The sequence below is a fragment of the Hipposideros armiger genome, unplaced genomic scaffold, assembly GCF_001890085.2.
Source record: "Hipposideros armiger isolate ML-2016 unplaced genomic scaffold, ASM189008v1 scaffold_26, whole genome shotgun sequence".
NCBI classification, from domain to species: Eukaryota; Metazoa; Chordata; class Mammalia; order Chiroptera; family Hipposideridae; genus Hipposideros; species Hipposideros armiger.
The window spans coordinates 6,282,499-6,306,630 of NW_017731376.1; the positions used below are offsets into that span (position 1 = coordinate 6,282,499).

At 43.3% G+C, this 24,132-nt stretch overlaps 1 protein-coding gene across 1 annotated transcript in view; it reads left to right on the forward strand.

Annotated features, from left to right (window-relative positions):
* RELL1 (RELT like 1) overlaps positions 1 to 24,132 on the forward strand; it is a 55,485-nt gene that overhangs the window by 15,932 nt on the left and 15,421 nt on the right. Inside the window, exons 2-4 of the mRNA XM_019636081.1 lie at positions 14,164 to 14,388; positions 16,416 to 16,487; positions 22,725 to 22,782. Of these exons, the coding sequence (XP_019491626.1) occupies positions 14,164 to 14,388; positions 16,416 to 16,487; positions 22,725 to 22,782 (355 nt within the window). The remainder of the gene's footprint in view (positions 1 to 14,163; positions 14,389 to 16,415; positions 16,488 to 22,724; positions 22,783 to 24,132) is intronic.

The window sequence follows — 24,132 nt, forward strand, 5'->3', positions numbered from 1 at the left end:
ATGCAGCTAAAATAAATACTGGGAAATTTTATGCTGCTGAGGTTTTTTTTTCAAATGAAGTCAATACAAAGTTCATCTTGCTGTAGCTGACTTTAATCATTTTTTCATGAAGAGGATTTTTGCATTAAAAAAAGATGCATGTGGGGCTGGCCGAGTGGCACGTTGGTTAAGAGCTGGCTTGGGACACCAGCTCTGAGCAGCAGGGCCCCAGTTCGGATCCCACATGAAGGCCAGTGACACTGCCCTCTACAGCTAGAATGGTGAACAACAGCTCAACCTGGAGCTGAGCTGCCCTGACTCGCCGGCGGTGGCATAGGCTGCAGCCCCTGCTGCAGTGGGCTGCCATGAGCTACGGTGAGCAGCCAGCAGCTGGTATGAGCTGCCAAGAGCCACTGTGAGTGGCCGTCCAGAGGCAGGCGAGCGACTGCCTCAGCCGGGAAGAGCACAGTACCAACATGGGCCAGTGAAGCGATGTCCTCCACAACTAGACTGAAGAACAAAAGGACAGCAACTTGTCTATTCCCCTCCCCCAATTCCCCAATAAAATCTTTAAAAAAAGACGCATGTGGAGGCCAGTGTTTATCATTCATACTGGGGTCTTTGGAGAGAGACCGCTTTTTAGGGTTTAAAGGCATGCGAGTGGGCAGATACGAACGCAGGTCCCAGCCCAGCTCTGTGGGCTGTTGGTGAAAGTTTCACACACCCATTTACTGTGAGGTGTGTGTCATTCACTAGATGAAATTGAAGTCCACCTCCATTCTTACAGACACTGTTAAACAACGTGGCTAAGAGTATGGAGCCTGGGCTCACATTGCCTGCGTGGGAGCCTGTCCCCCCTCACACATTAGGGCTTGTTATTGAACCCCATGTGCCTCATTTTCCTTATCTGCAAATGGGGGTAATGAGAGGACCTACCTTAAAGATGTGCAAATGAAATGAGATCATACGAGAAGCACCTAGGAGAGTGCCTGCTGCCTTGCAAAAACTCAGTAAGTGCTGCCTTACCATTATTTTAACTTAGAAGTTCATTCTTCATAACACACAGCCTTTTGAAAAGAATCTGAAGTGAATATTTCAAAAGTTCTGCAGCTTTCAGGTCACTTTAAACAAAGACTTTAAAAAATTTCATTTCTTTCTTTCTTATTTATTTATTTATTTATTTATTTATTTAAAGATTTTATTGGGGAATTGGGGAAGGGGAACAGCCAAGTTGTTGTCCTTCAGTCTTAGTTGTGGAGGGTGCAGCTAGCTCAGCTCCAAGTCCAGTTGCCATCCAGCTGCCTGTAGGCAGCTTGCGGCTGCCCAGTTCAAGGTGCCGTGTTCAATCTTAGTTGTGGGTGGGCATAGCCCACCATCCCATGCGGGAGTCGAACCGGCAACCTTGTTGTTAGGAGCACGTGCTCTCAACCAGCTGAGCCATCCTGCCAGCTGTTGGCAGCTCAGTGGCAGCTCAGCTCGGGTGCAGCTCACTGGCTCATGTGGGAATTGAACCAGCGACCGTGTTGTTCAGAGCTTGCACTTTTAACCAATTGAGCCACTGGTCCGGCCCTATTTCTTTCTTAAATGGCAGTAATTTACAGTTTGAAAGGTGCAGAAAGGTCCACATTCAAAGTCTCATTCCTTTCCTGTCCTCCAGCCACCCAGGCCCTCTCCAGGAGACATAACTATTAGTTAAGTAAAGACTTAAAAAAAAAAATCCCCAAATAGACAACTCTAAGATAAGTCAGAGGAAGGGGCAGGAGAACAAGAAAAGAGAAGGGGGTAGACGCAGAGGGGTCCCCACTGCCGAGCTCCCCCAGTCCCTGCAGCCCCTTGGGTTTACACACCTTCTGAGGACCCCATAATGTGTCTCTCCGTTGGGGTCTGCTGGGGGCTTCTCAGCTTTCTTCTCAGCTTTTTTCTCACACCTTAGAGGCGTGGTTGGTGGCCTCCTGGCCTGTGTCCCAGTGGAGATACTGGTGAGCTGACCTTGCTCTAGTCTGGGGTGAGGCCAGGTCAGATGAGCCTGCTGTTATCTTCTAAATGCACACCATTGTTCGAGGGACTCAGGGAAGTTCAGGAAGAGTCCAGAAGTTGAGATCCTTGGCTTCTCAAAACACAGAGGTCCTCAAGTTAATCCCCTCCCAAGGCACAGCTGTGGGGCTGTAGCCGTGGTCTGTGTTCAGGCCTTTGGTGCCCTTGGAGAATTGTGTTCTGTCAGGGCGTTCCGTGGCCTGAAGAAATCACTTTAAATGGTGACTCTGAACCAGTTGTGCAAAATGCTAGGGACGTTCCCTGACACTGCAAAGCTAGTCTTACCCGCTCTGGTTTAAATTAAAACCTATGATGGTAAATATTTACAGTCTCCATCATTATTTTTTTAGTATGTTTCTTTCTTTATACTGACATCACCCTAGTTTCAAAGTTTCCTTTGTTCTGGTAGGTACTTGGGGTTTGGAGGTGATTCGATTTGTCCTCCAATCTTCTGCTTGTCAAAAATGTTTGTTCCCTTTTTGTCCAGCCAAATTTGGTTTTGCTTTTGAAGCCTAATATAAAGTCCCATTTTTTCCTGGATCATGCTAATCCTCTACTCAACTCCAGTGGTACACAAAGAAAGAAACCGCAGTTTAAGTGTGGGTTGTGCGCCACACATTCCTTATTGAGTAATTGGGTTGCAAATTAAAGTGCATTTTCCCATTAAAAATGATTATTAGGGTCCCACAAAGGGTATTTAAAAACTGATAAAATAAGACTTTGAACTTTCATTACAGAAAAGTTGAAAGAATAGTAAAATGGACACCTGTATACTAACCACTTAGATTCAACATTTTCTATTATATATTTGCTTTTTCACCCTGTCTGTCTGTCATCCATCTATCCGTCCATCCATCCATCTCTCCACCTACTCTTTGCTGAGCCATTTGAAAACCCAGGTGCAGACATTGTTCCATTGTGCCCTTAAGCACTTACCTCTACCGTGCATCTCACAGGATGAAGGACTTCCTCTCCATAACCATAGTACCATTAATAATAAACCTAAGAAAATAAACAAGCCTCTAATACTGTCTAACGCAGTTTCCTCAGTTGTCCTCAAAATATCCTTTGTAGCTGTTTTTAAATGTTTAGTATTGTTTAAAATTTTGAGCCGAACTCCAATCAAGGTTTACTTACTGCATTTGGCCATATTAGTTGTAACAAAAGTTATCTGAAGGCACATTTACCCAGGTTAGGGGAAGGGAAGAAACAGTCTTGGGCACAGGCGATATTTTGAAATCTTTTGCTGCTCGCCCCTCCTCTCCTTCTTCTACTCTTAATGCCTGTCTCCAAATACTGGGGCGCTCCTGCTGTCCAGAGCCCTCTAGTTTGGCACCCCCACCCCCACCCAGGTGCAGCTGAGCTCACACAGGTTCTTAGCAGAAACCTCAGACAGCTGCATTTTTCAAGGGGTCTCTTAGCCAAATGCCTCTGTAAGTCAGGGGTTCAGGGCCAGGTATTGTTGATTTGTGCACGTTTTTCTGGGAAAACTGTGCGGGCCTCCATCTGTTTCCAAAGGGGCCTTTGCTGCCCAGAATCTGAGTTCTCTGTTCCTGTATCATGGTAGCATCTCGAGGACTTCGACAAAACACAGGTAACTGAATGACTATGTGCACTGGGTGGGATTCTGTGTCACGGGTGGGTAGAGTGGGCTGGCAGGTCCTGTGTGGATGTCCACTCTCTGCATAGGCACAGCTGCGGCGTGGGGGAGGGTGCGGCTGTAGCAGCTGTTTATCTGGGAGTTGTTTGGAAGTTGGCAGCTGCTTGAAGTTTCACTACAAAGTTTAGCACTTATTTATATACTGACTTCCATTGTTTTCCAGTTTCCGAATAAGCTCATTTGTTTTCTCCATACATTTTTAAGCTTTTTAAATTTGTCTGTGCAAACGCTGTGTCTCAATCACTGGCCCTGTGTGTTGGGGGTGATGTTAAAAACTCGATGACTTTGGTTATTTCTTTCAACAGAAGTAGAAGTAACATGGGATGATTTTGTGTGTAGAATTTGCTTTCTCCCCTTTTGTTAGTGTAGGTCATGGATGTAAACTGTGTTTAACGAACTAACTGAAAGTAGGTCGTGTTGCAGGAGCACGTAGGTCCGGTTATGAGCCGTGTCCTGAAACACGATCTGCCTGGCTGTTCGTCAGGCTCTTACCAGTGCTTCGCCGTGTGACCTTGGGCAAGTGATACGCCCCCTGAGCCTCGGTTTCCTGTTCTCTAGAATAACAGTACCCACCTCATAGCTGTGACCATGCAACCCTTAGGGCTGTGGCCCAAACCCTGAGGGTCTAATCAAATATATGCATGTTTATGCAGAAAACTCTGAAATAGCCTCCCATCAGGACAGGTTTTGCTACCAATGCGTTTGTCAGATTTGGTGTAGCTATGAAATGAGTTATAATGATTTTCGTTTTCAGAGCTTTTTGGGTTTTGCCTTGTGGACATGGAGGGTGGGCTTGTGTTTTTCTCTCCAGTAGCATCGACCCAGAGGGAACTGTGGAGGGGGCTGGAGAAGGTTGGGCACATTGTGGAATTTTGAGAACCACAAAGACATTGGCTGTAGCTCATAATTTTTCAGCCAAGCACGTTGAGGCCCAGAGAGGTGAAGTGACTTGTTGAATATCTCAGAGGCAGCTGGTCGCAAAGCTGGATAAAGAAAAACCCCTTTAGAGAAATGCATGTCCAGCGACCGTTCTTGGGTATTGTGATTTGAATGTCTGCTTAAAAAACAACAACCCCACCCCCCCACCCCCCAAAAAAAATGTGTGTGTGTGTGTGTGTGTTGTATGTGTGTGTGTGTGTGTTTAAAAGCACTTTTCCAACCAAGCTTGGTGTGGGTTATCAACTTACCAGGCAAGTCCCTTTCTCATCAGAGTGGTTGGGTCACTGCTGAGAAACCTTACCTTCTGAGAATGCAAACCTCTCCTGATAAAAGGAGAATAGCTATCGGAACCATCAAAATGCTCTTGGCCTTGGTTGGAACAGAGCTGCTTGGGAGAAATCACAGGGCCTCTTTATCTGGAGTCTCTGGTTATTACCATTGTCTCCCCTGGTTTTTTAGCAACCCTTGAGCGATGCCCACTGGGTTTGAGGAATGCCACTTCTGTGCCATTTCATCTCGGCTCCACTGACTATTGCAGTTGGCAATACAAGCATTACTTGGAAACAAGCTAGAAAATGGCTTTTGATTTTTTGGGGGGATGACTTTTAGCCATCCCTCATACTTCTTCCTCAGTTGCTTGTCTTCAGTCTTTTTTTAAAGATTTTTATTGGGGAATTGGGGGAATGGGAACAGTGCTGGGGAATTGGGGGAAGGGGAACAGACAAGTTGCTGTCCTTTCGTTCTTCAGTCTAGTTGTGGAGGACATTGCTTCACTGGCCCAAGTTGGCACCATCATTGCGCTCTTCCTGGGAGCGGCAGATCAGTCGCTGGCTTCTGGACGGCCGCTCACTGCGGCTGCTCACCGCTCACTCTGGCTGCTGGCTACACACAGTAGCCCATGGCAACCCACTGCAGCAGGGGCTGCAGCCTACGCCGTCGCCGGCGACTCACGGCAGCCCAGCTCCAGGTTGAGCTGTTGTTCAGCATCTTAGCTGTAGAGGGCAGTGTCACCGATCCTCATATGTGGGATTTGAACCGGGCTCTCTGGCGTCCCAAGCCAGTTCTTAACCATCGCGCCACTAGGCCCGACCTCTTCAGTCTTTTTTATCTCACATCTTTTTGACCTTCTCAACAGGATCTTTGCAAAACACACATACTTAATGGGTCCTCAAAATACAGTGAGTTAACTAACCCTAGTGTAGATAATTAAATAAGCCTGACTAGGCCAAGGAAAACCCCAACGGATTTTGATAAACGCTGGCTTTTGGTGGACATCTTTTTTTTGTAATGTTGTAGAAAGGAATCATGTTTATCAGTAAGAGCTGAGAACTCCTGTTTGTGTGGCTCTTGCGTGCAGAAGGTACTGAAGATGAGGTGATGGGCTTATTTTTGAAGAGGCTGAGGAGACCCAGGTTGTGGCCAGCATATGGTGAGCTGTGATTTGGGAGTTGGGAGGGAGGTCAGAGATGGCAGACAAATAGAATTTTACACTTTTTCATTCCGTAAACTGCTTTGGAGTCTGGTGTCAGGCATTTTCAAAACATATCCTACTTCTTACTATTCTAATTGGAACATTAAGCTGTGAAATTTGAGAGCAGACCAGCATGTAGCATTTTGACAGAAAAGTAGCTAAATGATGAAATATTGTTGGGAGAAAAGTAATTGAAATGTACCTTAAATAGGCATTTGTTGTTTGGTGGTGATCTCTTACAGGCCCCATTTTACATATTGTTAAAAACCTTTACGACCGAAAGTTTTTCTGAAAAAAAAAAAGGGTTTATTGAGCTGTATGCTAGTAGAAAAAGGACTAGTTCCTGGGGGGTGCAATCTAAACCCCCAGGAGCAGGGCTAAATGGAGACGACGAACATGTCCACTGTCCTGGGGTTGACGGAGCTCTTTTATCAATGAGTTTGGGGAAGCAAGATGTAGGTTTTTTTGAAAGAATTTACATTAGCTATAGACGGGGGAGAGTGGGGGAGAAGGTAAAGCATAGAAAGCTCTGGGATAGGTCAAGTATTCGGTGAAGTATAATATTATGGAAGAAGTATTCGATGCTTCTGGCTTGGTTGTGGACAACAGTCTGGAAAGTTCATGCCTAAGGAAGATGTAGTGGCATCTGGTCGTCATCCACTGCTTTTAGATAAGAGCTGAAATAGCTGCCTGGAAGTTGATTCAAGTTATAACACACCCTTAGGAATGCGACCAGCCTTTGCTTGGTTTGGGCCTGTGGCTCTGTTCATTGATTAACTTCCCCTGACTCTTCCTCCCACTCTCCGGCCTGCTGTCATTTAATAGAGGACATCTCAGAATTTTTCTCTCGTCATTCTGCAGACACCTAGGCTTTGAGAGAAGGTAAGAGGAAGCAGTGTACAAGCAGGCAGGGTCCCGACTTCCTGGTTTGAATCCAGGCACTGCCTGCCGCTGAGAAGCAGTGTGACCTTGGGAAGTTGCTTTATCGTTTTGTCCCTCCTTTCCCTGTGGAGATAATACCACTAACTATATAATAGGTTTATCGTGAAGATTCAGTGCTTAGCGTAGCGCTGGTTCATGAATGCCCCATAACTGTGTGATCAGCAGTAACAGAGCAATAACAAGCTGGCCTGCACCGCACTGCCGTGCCTTCTGGGACCATCCCACCCCACACTGTTCCCTTCCTTACTCTGGCTCTGCCCACTTTCATTCTGGCCCTAATTGCTGGTCCCTCACTGTCCTGAGCTTTCCAGATCGCGTGGCTCCCCCTGCCTGGGTTAGCCCAACTGGAGATTGGGGGTACACATTCTCAGTTGTGCCCCAATTGCCTTTGCACAGTCCCTTCACTGGTCTCTCCCATTCCTTCCATCTCCCTGCCCAGCCTCGCGGTCTCCACAGCCCCTCTTCTGCTCTGGACCCCTAGTTCTCAACAGATGCCATCTCTGTATGTTAGGATAAAATGGAGGACATGGGCACCTGTTTCCTCCACGGCCTTCTGCCCATGACAGAGGCTCTGACTCATGGACTCCTGCCAGGAATAAGTGTCTTTTGCTCCTAGTCTCGTTTTGAATCTGTCTCCTTCATATGGGAATCACCCCCTCAGGCCTCCTAAAAGTTACCACTGCCTATTTCCTCTGGTCTCCCTTTTGCTCTTTCTGCACATGAATACTTTGGTTTCAGCCACTGAAAAACAAAAATGTTCCCAACCAAAATTCCTTCCCCTTCCCCTGAGGGTGAACTACTACGTATACTTTTTCCTCACACTTGGCTTCTAGAAAGAGTGAACTGAGTTCAGTCTCTATTATCAACCCGGGGAATCTAGTGTTACCTTCCAGGCCTTTGAAAAACTGCTCCCTCCGAGGTCACAAGGATCTCCTGTGGGTCGGTTTTCCTTCCTATTTTATTTTATTTACAAAACTTATTTATCCATTTTATGTATGTATGTATTTATTTTAGGATTTTAAGTTTCCTTCAAGAAATGACAGAGAAACGGAGTAAAATACAGCAAAGAGAGAAAAAAAAGTCCAAGTTGCTTCTTAAATGAGAAACTAATGGTTTCCATGTGTTTTTATTTTATTTTTAGTTATTTAATTAACTTATTTATTTTATTGGGGAGCAGCCATGGTCACTGGTTACACAATGCTTTCATGCTATAATGGCATAGTTGACTCTTTTAAGGATGGCACAGTTCACAGTGGCCCATGCAGGGATCGAACCAGCAGCCTTGGTGTTATCAGCACCACGCTCTAACCAACTGAGCTAACCAGTCACCCTCTATGTGTTTTAAGAAACATCCAAGTGGGTTAATTTATCTGAGTTCTCAATTCTCTTTCTATAAAGATACTTCTTAGCTCCTTTCTCTTCCTTCCTTCCTTTCTTCCTCTCTCTCTCTCTCTCTCTCTCTCTCTCTCTCTCTCTCTCTCTCCTTTCTTTGTAGTAAGAACACTTAACATAAGATTTACCCTGTTAAATTTTGAAGTGCACAAGACCACATTGTTAACTGCAGGCACAACGTTGTACCTCAGATCTCTAGAACTTACTCATCTTGCATAACTGACACTTTATACCCATGGAACAACAACTTCCATTTCCCCTTCTCCTCAGCACCTGGAAACCAGTATTGTGTCCACTGCTTCTAAAAGTTTGACTGTTTTAGTACCTAATACCAGTAGAATCACAACACAGCATATGTCCTTCTGTGACTGGCTTATTTCACTTAGCATGATACCCTCCGGGTTCATCCTGTTGACAGGATTTCTTTCCTTTTCAAGGCTCAGTAGGGTTTGATTGTATGTCTACACCACGTTTTCTTTATCCATTCACCCATGGAAGAGCATTTAGGTTGTTTCCGTATCTTGGCTATTGTGAGCAGTGCTGTAATGAACATGGGAGAGCAGATATCTCTTCAAGCTCCTGATTTTAATTCTTTTAGATAAATACTCAGAAATGGGATTGCTTTAACAGTTCTATTTTTAATTTTGAGGAACCGCCATACATTTTTCCATAGCAGCTGCACCATTTTACATTTCCTTCCTATTTTCGTTGTTCCCTCTTGCAGTATTTGACCGATCTGACTGCTCAATCCTTCTGGAAACTCCTTCCTTTGTGTCCTAGCGTAGAGCCCTGGCTTCTGTTCCTCAGCTTCCTCATGGAGTAGATCCAGTTGCTCAATAGATATTTCCATCTGAATGTCCCCCATTCACCTCTATCTCTACATGTTCAAAACTGAACTCGTGATATTGTCCTCTCCATGCCAAGTATATTAGTTTGCTAAGGCTGCTGTAACAAAGCACCACAAAGTGGGTGGCTTAAAATAGAGAAACATATTGTCTTCCAGTTCTGGAGGCTAGAAATCCAAGATCAAGGTTGGCAGGGTTGCTTCCTTGTGAGGGCTGTGAGGAAGGATCTGTTCCATGCCTCTCTCCTAGGTTATGGTGATTTGCTGGCAATCTTTGGTATTTTTTTGGCTTGTAGAAGCATCACCCCGATCTCTGCCTTTTAAGTTCACATGGCGTTTTCCCTGTGTGAATGTCTGTCTACAAATTTCTCCTCTTTAGAAGGACATCAGTCATATGGAATAAGGGTCCACTGTAATGATCTCATTTTAACTTGATTACCTTTGTAAAGATCCTACCTCCTAATGAGGTCACATTGTGAGATACTTAGGGTTAGGGCTCCAACGTAGGAATTGGGAGGGAGACAAAATTGAAACTATAATACCAAGCAACCTTTTTTTCAGACAGTTCTCATCTTAATGAATATCTACCATGTTGCTCAAACAGAAACTTGGGTGTCATCTTTATCATATCACTTGCTCTCATATTAACTGGGGTCCGGAGCTCACAATAATTAGATTCAAAATTTCGGAATAGGAGCCATAGCATCCAACAGGTTTCCAGGGGCGTCTGTGACTCCCAAATGGCTGACAACCTCTGCTCTCTCTATGTATGTTTTTTTGTTTGTTTGTTTTTAAAGATTTTATTGGGGAATTCGGGGAGGAGAACAGCGTTGGGGAATTGGGGAAGGGGAACAGCCAAGCTGTTGTCCTTCAATCTTAGTTGTGGAGGGTGCAGCAAGCTCAGCTCCAAGTCCAGCTGCGTGCTGCTCAGCTCAAGGTTCTGTGTTCAGTTAGTTGCAGGTGGGCATAGCTACCATCCCATGTGGGAGGGGAACCAGCAGCCTTGTTGTTAAGAGTGCACGCTCTATCCAGAGTCATCCGGGCAGCAGCTCAGCTCAAGGTGCTGAGTTCAGTCTTCAGTTGCAGGCAGGTGGGCATAGCCCACCATCTCGATCAGGCAACCTTGTCATTAGGAGCACGTGCTCTCACCAGCTGAGCCATCCTGCCACCTGTTGGCAGCTCAGCGGCAGCTCAGCTCGGGCTCAGCTCACTGGCCCATGTGGGAATCGAACCAACGACTCTGTTGCTCAGAGCTCACACTCTTGAGCAAGCTCTTAACCAACTGAGCCACTCGACTGGCCCTCTCTATATGTTTTAAGTGTCCTCCACCTTCGTACAAAAGTAATACGTATATACAAATTTTAGAAAATTGCCGAAAAGTATATAAATACATTTTTAAATATTCAATTACCCAAAATCACTTAATATTTTAGTCATTTTTTTGTATGTTGTATGCCTTTATGCATTTTTAAAAACGAGTTAAGTCATAACTGAGTGTAAGATTTTCGATTTAACTTTTAAAATTCAATGTTGGATCATAAATGTTTTCCCATATCTTCACAACATCTTGATGAATAGCTTTAAATGGTGTACATTATTCCCTCAAATGGTCGACTATGATTGACTTGGATATTTTCTTATTATCCCATTGTCAAACATGGCAGGTGCTGCCATGTTTTAACTTTTATAAATAATGCTGCAACAACCTTTGCTATTAATTTGGACTCAATAATTTGTTCATAGTTCAGATATGATTCAGCTGGGGGTGAAGGAGAAAGATGTATGTTGTCTTTAAGCAAATTATTAGTGAAAATTGAAAGAAAGCTAAACTTACCTAAGTTAATCAATATTTTACGTATTATTAGTGAATAATTTCTTCGTGATTCAAAAGGTGTTCTTCACTGAATTGCTGAGGGAGAGCACTGAAGAGTCTCCAGTCAACATTTTGCTTTTTAGTGATTCCTTATAGTCTATAATGGGTCTGTCTAATAGGACTTTTGGGAACATGGAATATTCTTTATCTGACCTCTCCAGTATGGTAGCCAATTAGCCACATGTGACTATTGAACAGTTGAAATGTGGTTATTGAACATTGGAAGCTGACAAAGCATCACTTCCAACATAGTTTATTGGTCAGGCAAAGCAAAGAGTATATATTACAAGGGAGGAGATATAGATCTCACCTCTCCATGGGAGCCATATCAAAGAATTTGGGGCCATGTTTTAGAATCACCTTAGAAAGACACAGTCATTTCGACTCCTTTTTACAGGGAGGAAACTGAGCACAGTTAAATAACTTGCCCAAGGTGACAAGCCTAGTAAGTGGCCCAGCTATTATTTATGCCAGGTAGTCTTGACCTTTTAACCTCAGGGCTATATTGCATCTGTTTGTAATTCATGCTTTATTAATTTAGATGTATGTCTTCAGTTTTTTTATGGTACAATAATTATGAAATTAAGTGAGTGATACATGTTTGTAAATGACATGTAAATGACTGTAAATACGTAGTATTTGCAAGGGTTTGCTAGTTGATTTTTTTTTTTTATTAAAGTTTACTGGGGTGACAATTGTTAGCAAAGTTCCATAGGTTTCAAGTGTACAATTCTGTAATACATCATCTATAAATCACATTGTGTGTTCACCAGCAGAGTCAGTTCTCCTTCCATCACCATGTATTTGATCCCATTTACCCTCATCTACCACCTCCCTCCCCCGTTCCCCTCTGGTAACCACTAAACTATTGGCCGTGTCTATGAGCTCTTGCCAAATTAACGATGAAGACACGTCCTCAACCACCTGATTCAGGAGCAGCTCTTTGGCTCCAGTTCTGAGCCTCTCTGCTTTCCTCCCCATGTCCTACTGCTCCCCAAAGAGAACTTGTTGTCACCTCCAGATTGAAACACACCATGATCCTGAGTAAAACCCTCTCAGCCCTAGCATGCTGCCTGCTTCACCTACTCCTGGTATGTGGAATATGTGATATTAAAAAGGAACTAATAAATAAACTTATTTAGAATTATTAAAGGAGTCAAGGAAATGTTTCTGGTTTTTACTGAAAGTAAGGCTTAAGGCCAAACCCTAATTTAGGTGCTGTATTTGCATATGTTTAGTGTGTGTGTATGTATTTATTCATTCATTCACTTATTATTTTGGTTCTTGGAAGAGAAATCAGAAAAAAAATATAGGTTAAAAATTATATAGGTTATCCAGAATTCTAGAGGTTGTCTGATAGAATAATGAAAGTAGGCTTTTACAAACCTAAGAAACCAGCCATTTCCTTTCATGTTCAAGTTGAAAGATAATGGATGTTTATTTCCGTGTTGAAGAGATAGCCCTCTGGTTTGCAATTAGGCTTCTGTTTGATACTATTTGCTGCAGTGATGCAATGTGATCATTTCACACCTGGTATTTGTAATCATTACAACACAGATTCTTTTTATCATCAAAATACTCTTTGAGAGAGGTTAGAATTAAATATATCTTGCTTTCCAATTTCTTGGTTTCTTAAGCAATATGTATGAATCTTCCTGATGTAAAAAAGCCTCATTTTATCACTTCAGAATCTGAGTATTCCAAACAATGAGACTTCATTTTGATGAAAGCCCACGTTGCTCCTTAGTCCTCATCCTACCTAACTCCCTCCTTCGTTTGATAATTCCCTCCTCATTTTTTTGTCCATGAACTGGTACTTTGATGATTTTTCCACACAGTTGGCTCTTTCTCTGTTATCTTAATTGGCCATATCTTAGGTTACTTAATTCCCCATGTAGGGATCCTAACTGGCATCCCTCAGGCCCATCCAGATACCCGGCTGCCCCTGGTATAAGTTCATGTGTTACTTTGATATGTCTAAAAGCAAATTGCTCCTTTTCTCCAAAAGATGTCCCCTTCCCAGCTGCCTTATTTTTGAAATCATAAAATAGGTTCCCACTATCATTTTTTTCTTCTGGTGACTCGTGTCTCTTCCGTGGCATTTCTCCTCTATAATTTGTCCTCATCTGCCCATGTGTTGACTTGTTTAGTGGCTGTTTCTGATGCTACCCTACCAGCTCCAAGATGACATTGGCCAAGTTATGTTATTTATCACTTACAATATCCAGCTCCCAGCATGGCACTTTCCACAAAATGTCATAAATGTTAATTTGGATCAGTGAATGACTAAACAAATGCACATGCTTCCATTTTTATGTTTCCACCCCTGGGCCAAAATCATGATGGCATCTTGGATTTTCCCCGCCTTTGCTAAATCCTCTGGTAAGCTCCACAAGGACAAGGACCTTTGTTCGTCGTGTCCAGTGATATATCACAAGTGCCTCGAATGGTGCCTGGCATGTAGTGAGCGTTTACTGTAGTGCAGAAATGGTTCTAAATGTTTTACATGTATTAATTTATTTCATCTTCATAACAGCCTAGAAAGGGTACGTAGGTACTATTCGTATGTCCATTTTGCAATGAAACCGAAGCATTGAGATGTTGTCTTTGTTCAGTGTCACATAGCTGCTAATTGATGGAGCCAGGACTTGAACCCATGTCCCCTGAGTCTGTGCTGTAACACCACCTAATGATTATGTGTTCAGTCTGTGCTGGGCACTTCACTAAAACTCTACTTTCATTCCATGTTGTGTAGGTACTCTTACAGGTGAAGAAACAGAAGATGGCTTGGAGAGGTTTTAAAAAATGTTATCCAGGGTGGAACCCAGTTTATGAGTAGCAGGGACAGGATGGTGCTGTGCTAGCCCAAACCTGGGCCCTCTGCACGTGCCTGTTCTGGCAGACCCACCAGTGTCTGCATGGCCCGTGGTGTGGGGAGCAGACTGGGACTCAATGTGAATATTTCCCAAGGTCGTCAGGTTTTCGTGCTCCCTGCAGACGTGTAATGCGGCCACGCGCGTTTCTTACAGAAAATGGTGGCAGCCACACGTTGCACTCCAGAGCAGAGACGACATCATCGCCCACTAACAACACTGGGAGTGGACACCCAGAATATATCGCCTTTGCGCTGGTCCCTGTGTTCTTCATCATGGGCCTTTTAGGGGTCCTCGTCTGCCACCTGCTTAAGAAGAAAGGCTATCGTTGTACGACAGAAGCTGAGCAAGACGTGGAAGAGGAAAAGGTCGAAAAGATAGGTAATTAACCTGGATGCTTTTTGTGGGAGTATGGGTGGGGACGATTTTTATTTTTAATTAGGGAATTGGGGGAAGGGGAACAGACACGTTGCTGTCGCCTTGTTCTTCAGTCTAGTTGTGGAGGACGCTGCTTCACTGGCCCAAGTTGGCACCATCATTGCGCTCTTCCCGGGTGAGGCAGATCAGTCGCAGGCTTCCAGGCGGCTGCTCACAGGCGGCTGCTGGCCGCTCATGCTGGCTGCTGGCTACACGTGGTAGCCGTGGCAACCCACTGCAGCAGGGGCTGCAGCCTACCCCGTTGATGGCAACTCACAGCAGCCCAGCTCCAGGTTGAGCTGTTGTTCAGCATCTTAGCTGTAGAGGGCAGTGTCACTGGCCCTCATGTGGGATCCAAACCAGGGTCCTCTGGCGTCCCAAGCCAGCTCTTAACCAATGCACCACTTGGCCGGCCCCATTTTAATTAATTTAATGGCAATTAATTAAAATTCTAATTTCATTTATATGAGAACAATAACCTTCACCTTGTAGGATTATTGTGAAATTTAGAGAGAAGGTGCATTTGGTGTTTTGCACAGATGGCCACTTGGTAAATTTTAATCCTTATTATTGAATTAGTTTCTAATGAAAATGATGGGAAAATTAAATAGAGCTCACCATTTTGGGCATATTACTTTTGCTGGAGGAGTTCTGTCTTAAATATATGAGATTGGAGTTTATGTTTGTTAAAAGATTGTGTGAACAGTGCAGTATAAGAATGGATAAACTGGTGCTTTTGTATTAACGTCAGGATGACTTACCTTTGCCTCTTAACATGGAGTTGTTGGGTAGTGCTTAGAAAAACCTAAGAGATGAAGTTATGTTTTTTCCACAGATGTTCTTTCCAACCATCCTTTAGGGACATTTCCTGACCTGGGCCTTGGGGCGTACTAGGTAATTCCCCCATCTCTTTCAGCTCCTCAAAGGGCAGTTTTTGCAGAACGGTGACATTTGGAGTAGGTCACCCTTCAAGCCAGCCCCAAGGGCAGAGTGCAGGGAGCTTCCTGATTCCTTGCCAGCTTGCTGGCCTGTAGGTTTTTCCCACCCTCGCTGACCTTTGAGGCAGAGAAAGAGCACGGTTGCAGGATGAGTCATGTGTAAGCTTATGAGCAAACCAAAGCCGAGTGTTTGTCAACAGAAGTGGCGCACCCTCCTCTCCGCCTTTGTAGATGCTCTGTAGGTTGGCTTAGCAGTCAGCATTTGCACTGAACAACCAAACATGAATTTTCACGGAGGAGGAGGCCGACTATGATGGAGAAAGCACTTTTCCAGATATGCGGGTAGTTCGTTTGACATCTTGATTCATTCTCCGTGGACTAGGATGGAGTGTTTCAACCCTCCCTCTTCCCTCTTATTTGATTGAAACAAATTATACAGACCGGTTTCAGAGCAGAGGTTTGATTTTTTTTTTTTCCAAAGACTATCACATATATAGAATCTCCCAAAGTAAACTGATTTGTGGGCAGATAACCACAGCCAAAATGTAGATCATTGGGAAGTATGTTTAAAAGAAAGGAGCGTCTTGTAAACATGGATGAATAATTCTCCAATTTAAAAAAGAAATTAATACTCTGCATTTGTATAATGCATCTGCAATTAAAATCCAAGAAGAATTTTTTCTTTTAATTAGCTTTTTTCTTTCCATTTCCCCTAAGGGTTTAACAAAATAACAAGAGAGAAATAATAGTAGTATGGACTGATATAGATGCATGAAATTGTTGTCTTGGAAAGTGAGTGGATGTTTGGGTTTGAGAAGAGACTGACAGAGTGATCTCTGATACTTTTTATGCCTGCTAGGCCAAGGAAGTCACTGCGTGCTATGCGTCAAGCAGTTTTGGGCTGAAGGAAGAAAGCCTGGACTCAGCACCATGGGTGATTGGCTGAGCTTTCTGGAAACTGTTCAGTGAAGTCTTGGGATCTAACACTGAATCTCGTTAACTTGATGCAACAGACCACTTGTAACCCATCCTCCCCTCCCCTTTCTCTTTCAGAGTTGAATGATAGTATAAATGAAAATAGTGACACCGTTGGGCGAATTGTCCACTATATCATGAAAAATGAAGGTAAGTGAGTTTTCTAAGAGCCAGTCGTTGGAGTGTTGCAGAGTCAGACCTGGAGGTGGTGGCCTACCTTCAAATCCTGGCATCTCTTTGATATGGGGAAAGTCACATTACCTCAGCTCCTCCGCTGTAACACCAGGGTAATAACAATACTTACCTTATAGCATTGGTATGACATACTGCATATAAAGTGCTTAGTAAAATAAGTGCTCAAATATTATCTGTTCTTTTTTGTGTGCTTTTAAAAAAACTGTGGTAAAATACACATAACGTAAAGCTTACCATTACACCCATTTTACAGTGTACAATGCATTATGTGTGTTCCCGGTGTTGTACAGCCATTAGCACTATCCAGCTCCAGAACTTTGTCATCATCCCGAACTGAAACTCAGTCCCCATTAAGCAGTCACCCCCCATTCGCCATCCACTGGCCACCACTGCTTTCTGTCTCTCTGGATTTGCCTATTCTGTAATCTATTCTTAAGTATTAAAACTTTTAGTAGGTTTAACCTTCATGGATTGAAGCATTTTTTTCCCCTCTCAAATGTATCATAAATCCTGTCTGCTTAAATGGAGGGTTAATTTAATCTTGATGAGATAAATCAGGGTCACTGTTCTGAACACTGGTTATTATGTCCATAGGACGATACCATGCGGTCGGTGACTGTTGAGGTGTGTGCAGCTTCTTGCGCGTATACCTAATAGCGGCAGATCCCCCAACTCGGAATTCTCACGAGAATGTAAAAGAAAACGTTCCTTGGGCTCTGTCTTTGCTCTAGTCAGTGCTAACTCATGCGGTGTGGCCTGATGCAGCCGAGTCATTTGTCCAGAACTTGAAGTACCTCTGTACTACTCAGTAAATACTGCTCATCTGCCCCCAGCCCTTCCCAGGGGATCCTTGACCCCTATATTCTATCAACAAGAGCACCGGCCTGGTCCAAGCTGCTGGTCAATGTGTTTGGCTTTAGAAAAACAGCCATTTCCTATGGCAGCATAATTTTCACTGCTCTTTACAGAGTGTGCCCCTAGATCTAGGGGCTTTACGTGTATAATCTCATTTCATCCTCAGAATATCTCTTTAAAATGAGTATTATTATGTCCATTTTACAGATGAAGATATGAAGGCTCCAAGTGGCTGAGCTCACATGGTTAGTGAGCAGCTCTGGTCACTCACGACTGTACCTCATTGTCTCTCTTCTCTTCTATGTTGTAGCGCTCAGTTTCTACACAATATAAAACCAGATGACAGACCTAATAGAATGTTGTTTAAAATAAGAATGAAACGAACCAGAACACTAGGATTTTGATCTCTGTCTTCCAGAGACCTTCCTTCAGGGAACAAATGTCAGCGATGCTATTCTCGAGCCCCCAGTGGTGCATGTTTCTGTTGCATGAAAAAGTGGTTTCTAATTTTCACAAGAAATACGCAAATATGTTCTTGGCGTAGAAGCATCAGCCGCTGCAGAGGTTCAGAGTGGGCATGGCGTGGACGGCCCCTTCGTTGTTCCTGCGCCTTGTGTATTCGAAACTGCCTCCCATGGCTTAGGGGAGCTTGGAGGCCTTGGGACCTGGGCTTCTGAGAGCTGAAGCAGCTGCTAAATTAGTGAATGCTGGATGAAGCGTTGACTCGATAAAAATAAGTCAACTGTGGAAACTTTGCTAGGGGCTGAAGTCCTTACATGTAGCTTCACAGGTCGCACTGCATATTTGCTGTGGGCCAGGCCCGTTCTAAGGGCTTTGTAGAAACTACCGACCCTGTGATTTGGATACTTTAGTCCCATTTTAATTACAGTTGAGAAACTGAGGCCCACAGTGCTTAAGTCACTTGCCAGAGTTGCACAGCTGGCAAGTGGCAGAGCTGAGATTGGAGCTCTAGCATCTGGCTCTAGAATCCGTACTTAACCACTTGCCAGTACTGCCTCTTTTGTGGCAGAAGGAAATAGGGATGGTAAACGTCATCCTTTCAGGGAGACCCAGTGTACTGTTGGGGTAGTTTATAAAGCTCTGGAAACATTAACTCAATAAATGCTCAGAGCTACCTCATGAGGTAGGCCCTGTTGCCACCCCATTTTTCAGAGGAGGCCACAGAGGCCCAGAGGGTAAGAAACTTGCCCAAGGTCACACAACCATTGTATGGCAGGATGGTGCCAGCAGTGGGCCCTTCTCTTAATTACGGCAGAGGAGAAGCGTTTCGGTCGCTGGAGCAAGCATACTGTTTAATTTTGTCACCTCCCACACTCAAGGGCAGATGAGTCTGTTCTTTTCTTTTTAAATTATGTCATTTTCCTTTTGGAGGGTAGCCTTTCTGTTTTCGCTGCTGTGATCACCAGTAGGTATGTTAGAGTAATACCCAGGGCACTGTTTTCACTCTTTCTCTGCTGCCCCCAGTTCTTTCCCTTCTGTCTGATTCTTTACTCTCGTCTCCTGTCAATGCTGTCATCTGTCTGCCTGTGATTTGGCCAGTGGCCTGTGACAGTGGGTGGAGGTTCTGATCCTGTGTGTAGCGCTTGGTCCTCCTTAGCCACCAGGAGACATCTGATCTCATTGGACATCCCTTTTCCAGCTGTGGCCCTCTTTAGCTTCCAGCCTGTGCAAAACCACAGCTGGGTGCTTAGTTACCTGCTTGGGCCTCTTACCAGTTATAAACTAGCCTTTTCAGTTTGCCCTTGAACTTAAATCCTCTATAGAACAAATCTATTTTTATTTTTCCTTTGGTTCTGTCATTAAGAGATTCTGAACTCACTCTCAGTTTAGACCTCCCGGTTGGTATTAATTTAACTTTCTAATTTTTTTTAATTGTAAGCACACCATAGCATAAGTTTTCTTTATGAACTGAAAAAAATAAAAAAAGAACTACAATCAAGTATAACCCCTTTATTACTATTTCCCCATGTTCATTTAGGTTTTCTTTGCCTAGATTTGCATATTTTAAAGAATTTGCAATCATGATATATGACTAGTTTTCTACTTTGCATTTTTAATTTGGCTAAAGGAGTAATATTTCACCTGTACTCATGGTGACATTCTTGTTTGTGGTTTAAACATACCATGTCGTGAATGTTGCAAATCAGGTTAGTTTAGATAAATATCTCTTGAAGGATGAATTTATCAGCTGACCTGAGGACTGATTCTTTTCTTCCTAATCTCAAGGCTTGGATTAACTATAGTTCTACCTTTAATTTTCCTTTCTAAGTGGAATTGAATTGAAGAGTGTTTTCAAGGTCATTGGGGTTTTCTTGCATTGTGTAGGAATTTAGAAAGTACCTGCAACTCCATAGCTGAGCTTTTTTGCCAGGCCCTTAAACCATCTGATAAAGTGACAATTAAGAGTATTATGATTATTCTCCAAGTGCCCCTGATTATTCTACTCTAGGCAGAGGGATCCCTTTGTGAAATTCTTACCTCAATTTATATTATGGCGAAAAGGATTCCTTTATAAACTATGATTACTGAGTAGGTCTCTGAAACTTGCTATAATGATTATGCAAACATCCTGTGAACTACTGAACTATTAATCATTTGGGTAGAGACTTGGATATTGAAGGGGTGAAAAGCACCCACCCTAGAGACCAGGGTTTGTGTCCAGGTCTCTGACTCTAACCCTGTGACACTGGCCAGGTACAGCCTTTAGGCCTCAGTCTCTATATCTGTAAAATGGGGGTGATAATTCTACCTACTGCTAGGGCTGTCGGGAAAGTCAAACATGGTAAGGCCTGGAAAGCTTTCAGTCAGTGACTGGCACACTCTAATTTTGGTGACGGCAATAGTAGTTCTTGCTTGGGAAATTTGCCTTGTTTGTAAGGGAAAACTTTGAAGACAATAGTGGTGGGAAAGAAAACAGGGCATTTTTCTTGCCTGATTTTATTTGCTTTATGCATATTATCAGGCACAAATTCAGGAAAGAGCAGAGGAAGCAATTTTATGGAAATTACTGCCCACTAGCAAATTTCCCCTGTTCTTGACAGTTTTTCTTTGTCCCGTAACTCACTCCTCCCATTCTCTGGAAATCCATGAAGGGGGGTATAGTTGACAAACTAAAGCATGTGTGGAAGTCCAAATGGATGCATTATGTTAGAAAGTTTTCTCATCACAAGAAACCAAAAATGTTCCCAAGGGACAGAATACTGAAGTTCAATCCCTGGCATAGACTGGAAATTAGACATGGGTGTATGTGAGTGCACGTGTGCGTGCTGCACGCGCGTGTGTGTGTGTGTGTGTGTGTGTGTGTGTGTGTCCCACATACCAAACCTCCTCAGACAGGGTGGCTGTGGGTGATATTTTCAGAGAAACTTAAGTCTACTCTTAAAGACTTCACTCGTAGGGAACAAAGAGGCTGTTTACTAATTATTTCTAAGCGATAAGGGTGAGGTACAGGAATATATGAATACATGAGAAACAATACAAGTCAATAGAAAACAAGTATTAGTAATGATTTTAGTATATTTTATTAATATTCTTGGGCTAATTTTATAATTCTGTGTTTCTAAAGGAAGTCATCATTCTATAGGTGATTGGTTTGCTCAGGCAGCTATTCAAACTTTCGTTTTTGAAAAGCTCTTTCTTATAAGTGAGTGCTATGAGTGCTATCTTTGTCTTCATACTTTTTTTCAAGGTTGTTTTTCTCTTTTTTATTTATAGTTCTAAAGTTTGGTAAATGATGACAGAATACAAGTGTCAACTGGAAAACTTGTATATTCCCTAATCTCGTTATCTAGAAGAAGAATTTTTTAATGAATCCTTAATATTAGTCAAAAGGGAAAATGACTGACATCACTAGAATACATTTAAATTTGTCTTTTCAGAGGTTACTGTGTCTTTGCCGATCCATTTCAGTACTTTCTTTGTCATGACAAGCCTTACTTACAGCCAAACTTGTGTTTGGAAATGCATTTGGGCATCCTCACAGATAGTCATAAAGTTCAAAGAAGGAATTTCTTTTAGAGAAGGATGGTATGCTATGTTAGTATTTCTTTAAAAACCCTGTGCGTTTGCAAGGGTTGTGATTGGGTGAAAATTATATTGTGGGGGTAAAAAACTCAATATTTATATATAAAACACAGATATACATATAGTACATAAACAGATATATTGTATCTGCTGTATTACAATTTTGTGGGAAGGCGATTAGAGAACAAAATGTCAGAAAAGGCTTCCGGGTGGGGCAATACTTAAAAAAAGTTGAGGAATACTGTTTAAACCCTTAACTGTTAGCACTGAAAAGCAGCAGTGTTGGAACTAGAGTTAATTTTCCTTCTCTAGAGATGTCATTTGAGGTGTTAAATGTTAAGTATTGGTGTTAGCTCACATGATAAATAGTGATCTTTTTACTCTCTAAAGGATTTGTTGTGGTTGGTCATGAGAATGGTGCTTTAAAAATCAATGGAAAGGTTAGAGTCAGCAATAACATTTGGCCTTGCCAATTAAATATCCAAGAGGAACTTGAATGTTCACTTTTTGGGTTTTATCCTTGGGAGCTTGACCGCTGTAGAAGAGGGGAGAAAAACATGGTGCGTCTGTGCGTGGGGGTGGGGTGGGAACCTCAGAAACTTAGATTCAATTTGCTTTTGTTGACAGCCATGTACGAAATGGATTTTTTGAAAAGAATTAACATTAGGAGTCTAACTTTACTTAGTCCATATTAGGTTATTTGCATGGGTGACCAACACTTGAAATTGAAGCTATCTGGCCAGAGTTAAGGGTTTGGTCTGTTCAGGAAGGAGAGAGAGGGAAACCCAATGGCTCCACCGGGAAATTCTATGTGGGATAGACTTGATACAAACTACATGTGTATCCAGTTTAGAGCTTATTATGAGGGCACACAGAAATCAAGAATACAGGTCTTTTAAGACATATATTTTATTACATACTTAGCAAATTGAGCTAAATGCAGGGGAGCAGCAGTATGTTAATTGTCCCTTTGGTTTGAGAGGTGGGGAAAATGTCTTCTTCTATGTTATATTGTAACGATGTGTAGGAAGCAAAACTCTATAGTAGATCTGCTTTCCTCTATGTAGAGTCTCTGTCACTCATACTGAATTCCCAAGTGACAGTTATTGGCAGTGGTGCCATAGTGCAGATTTACCTTGGGAAAGACCCTCCCCTCCCCAGGGCCCCAGGGTCTCATCTATGAACGGAAGGAACTCAATTGCTGTTTTCTCAACAGCTTTTCTGATGTGATAATTCTATGATTACTCATCTTTTTCGTGCCATTTTAATTCTTTATTTCCCCCCCCCCCTTAGCAAATGCTGATGTTTTAAAGGCAATGGTAGCAGATAACAGCCTGTGTGATCCTGAAAGGTGAGTGTTCCTTCTCCCATTCAACGGGACATTTTTTTCAGTTGTCTGCTAGAGCAGGTTTCCCACCTTTGGCACTGATGACCTTTGGGCTAGATAATTATTTCCTGTGGGGAACTGTCCTATGCATTGGAGAGTGTTTCACAACATTCCTGGCTTCCATTCACTGGATGCCAGTGCCCCCCTCCCCCGTAAATGCCTTGGCACATTGTCAATGTCCTCTGAGGGCAAAATCACTCCTGGTTGAGAACCACTGTGTTAGAGAATGGTGATGGGAGGAAGTAACAGCCTTGGTTTGGGGACCTGGGTTGAGTCTGACCTCCACTACTTACTCGTATTGAGCATGTCTTCTTGGGGAAGTTAACCGACCACTGTGAGCTCAAGTTTCATCACCAATAAGATGGAGATAGCCACTGTCCCAACTTCACTGGGTTATCATAAGGAATATGAAATACCTCAGGCACCAAAAGACCTCCATGCACAATGATGATTAAATGTAATCTCGGGCTGGTTTAGGGGCACCAGCTAAGTTCTATTTTTGTATTACCAGTTTTAGGTTATGGTTGTTGAGCATCTCAGTCTTTCTAATTAATTACAGAACTGTATTGCTATATAATTTTTCATTTCTCCAATAAGGAGCATGTATTGAGTGCCTGCTGTGTGCTGGGGACTGTGTTGGAGCTGGGCATTCAGATCCTTGCCGTGGAAGACTCGGTCTAGTGGGGTACGGAGACGTGTGTGAGGCCTTGTGGTGGAGAACATGAGGAGATTGTAGGAGAAGTAAAGACTGGGTGCTCAGGGGTCCCATGGCGCCAGTGGGAGCTCAGGGAAGACACACAGAATAAGTGCCATCTGAGCCAGGCATGCGACAAGCGGAGACAAGAGGCAGGGGCTGCTTGTAGAGAGAGAAAGTCCAGGAGAAAAGGCCCTGGGACAGGGAAGTGGGGAACACACCTGGGAAGCTTCTGTCTGGGGTGGCCAGAGAACATGCTGTAGCAGGAAGGGCCAGGATGGCTCGTTGGGACCAAGCGATGTGGCAAGGAGTTTGGAGGTTTTTCTGCTTTCTCTGTCGGTGGTGCACCCAGCGCATCTTAAATATTTAATCAGTGCTTGTCAAACTGGCCATGTTCGCTTTGCATTTTAGCGAGGTAACTCAGTGCAGAAAGGTTGGTTTAGGAGGCTCTGATGGTGTAGTTCATAGAGACATACAAGCTATGATTTCCCCCATGTTCCAGCCCTGAGCACCAGATACCTGGTGTTAGGACCAGGTTAGCTCACGCTGCCTTTGCCCCTGTCATCTTCGGGCAGCACGTCGTGCCTTCATTGGGTTTTATGCACAGCGGGTACCTGAGA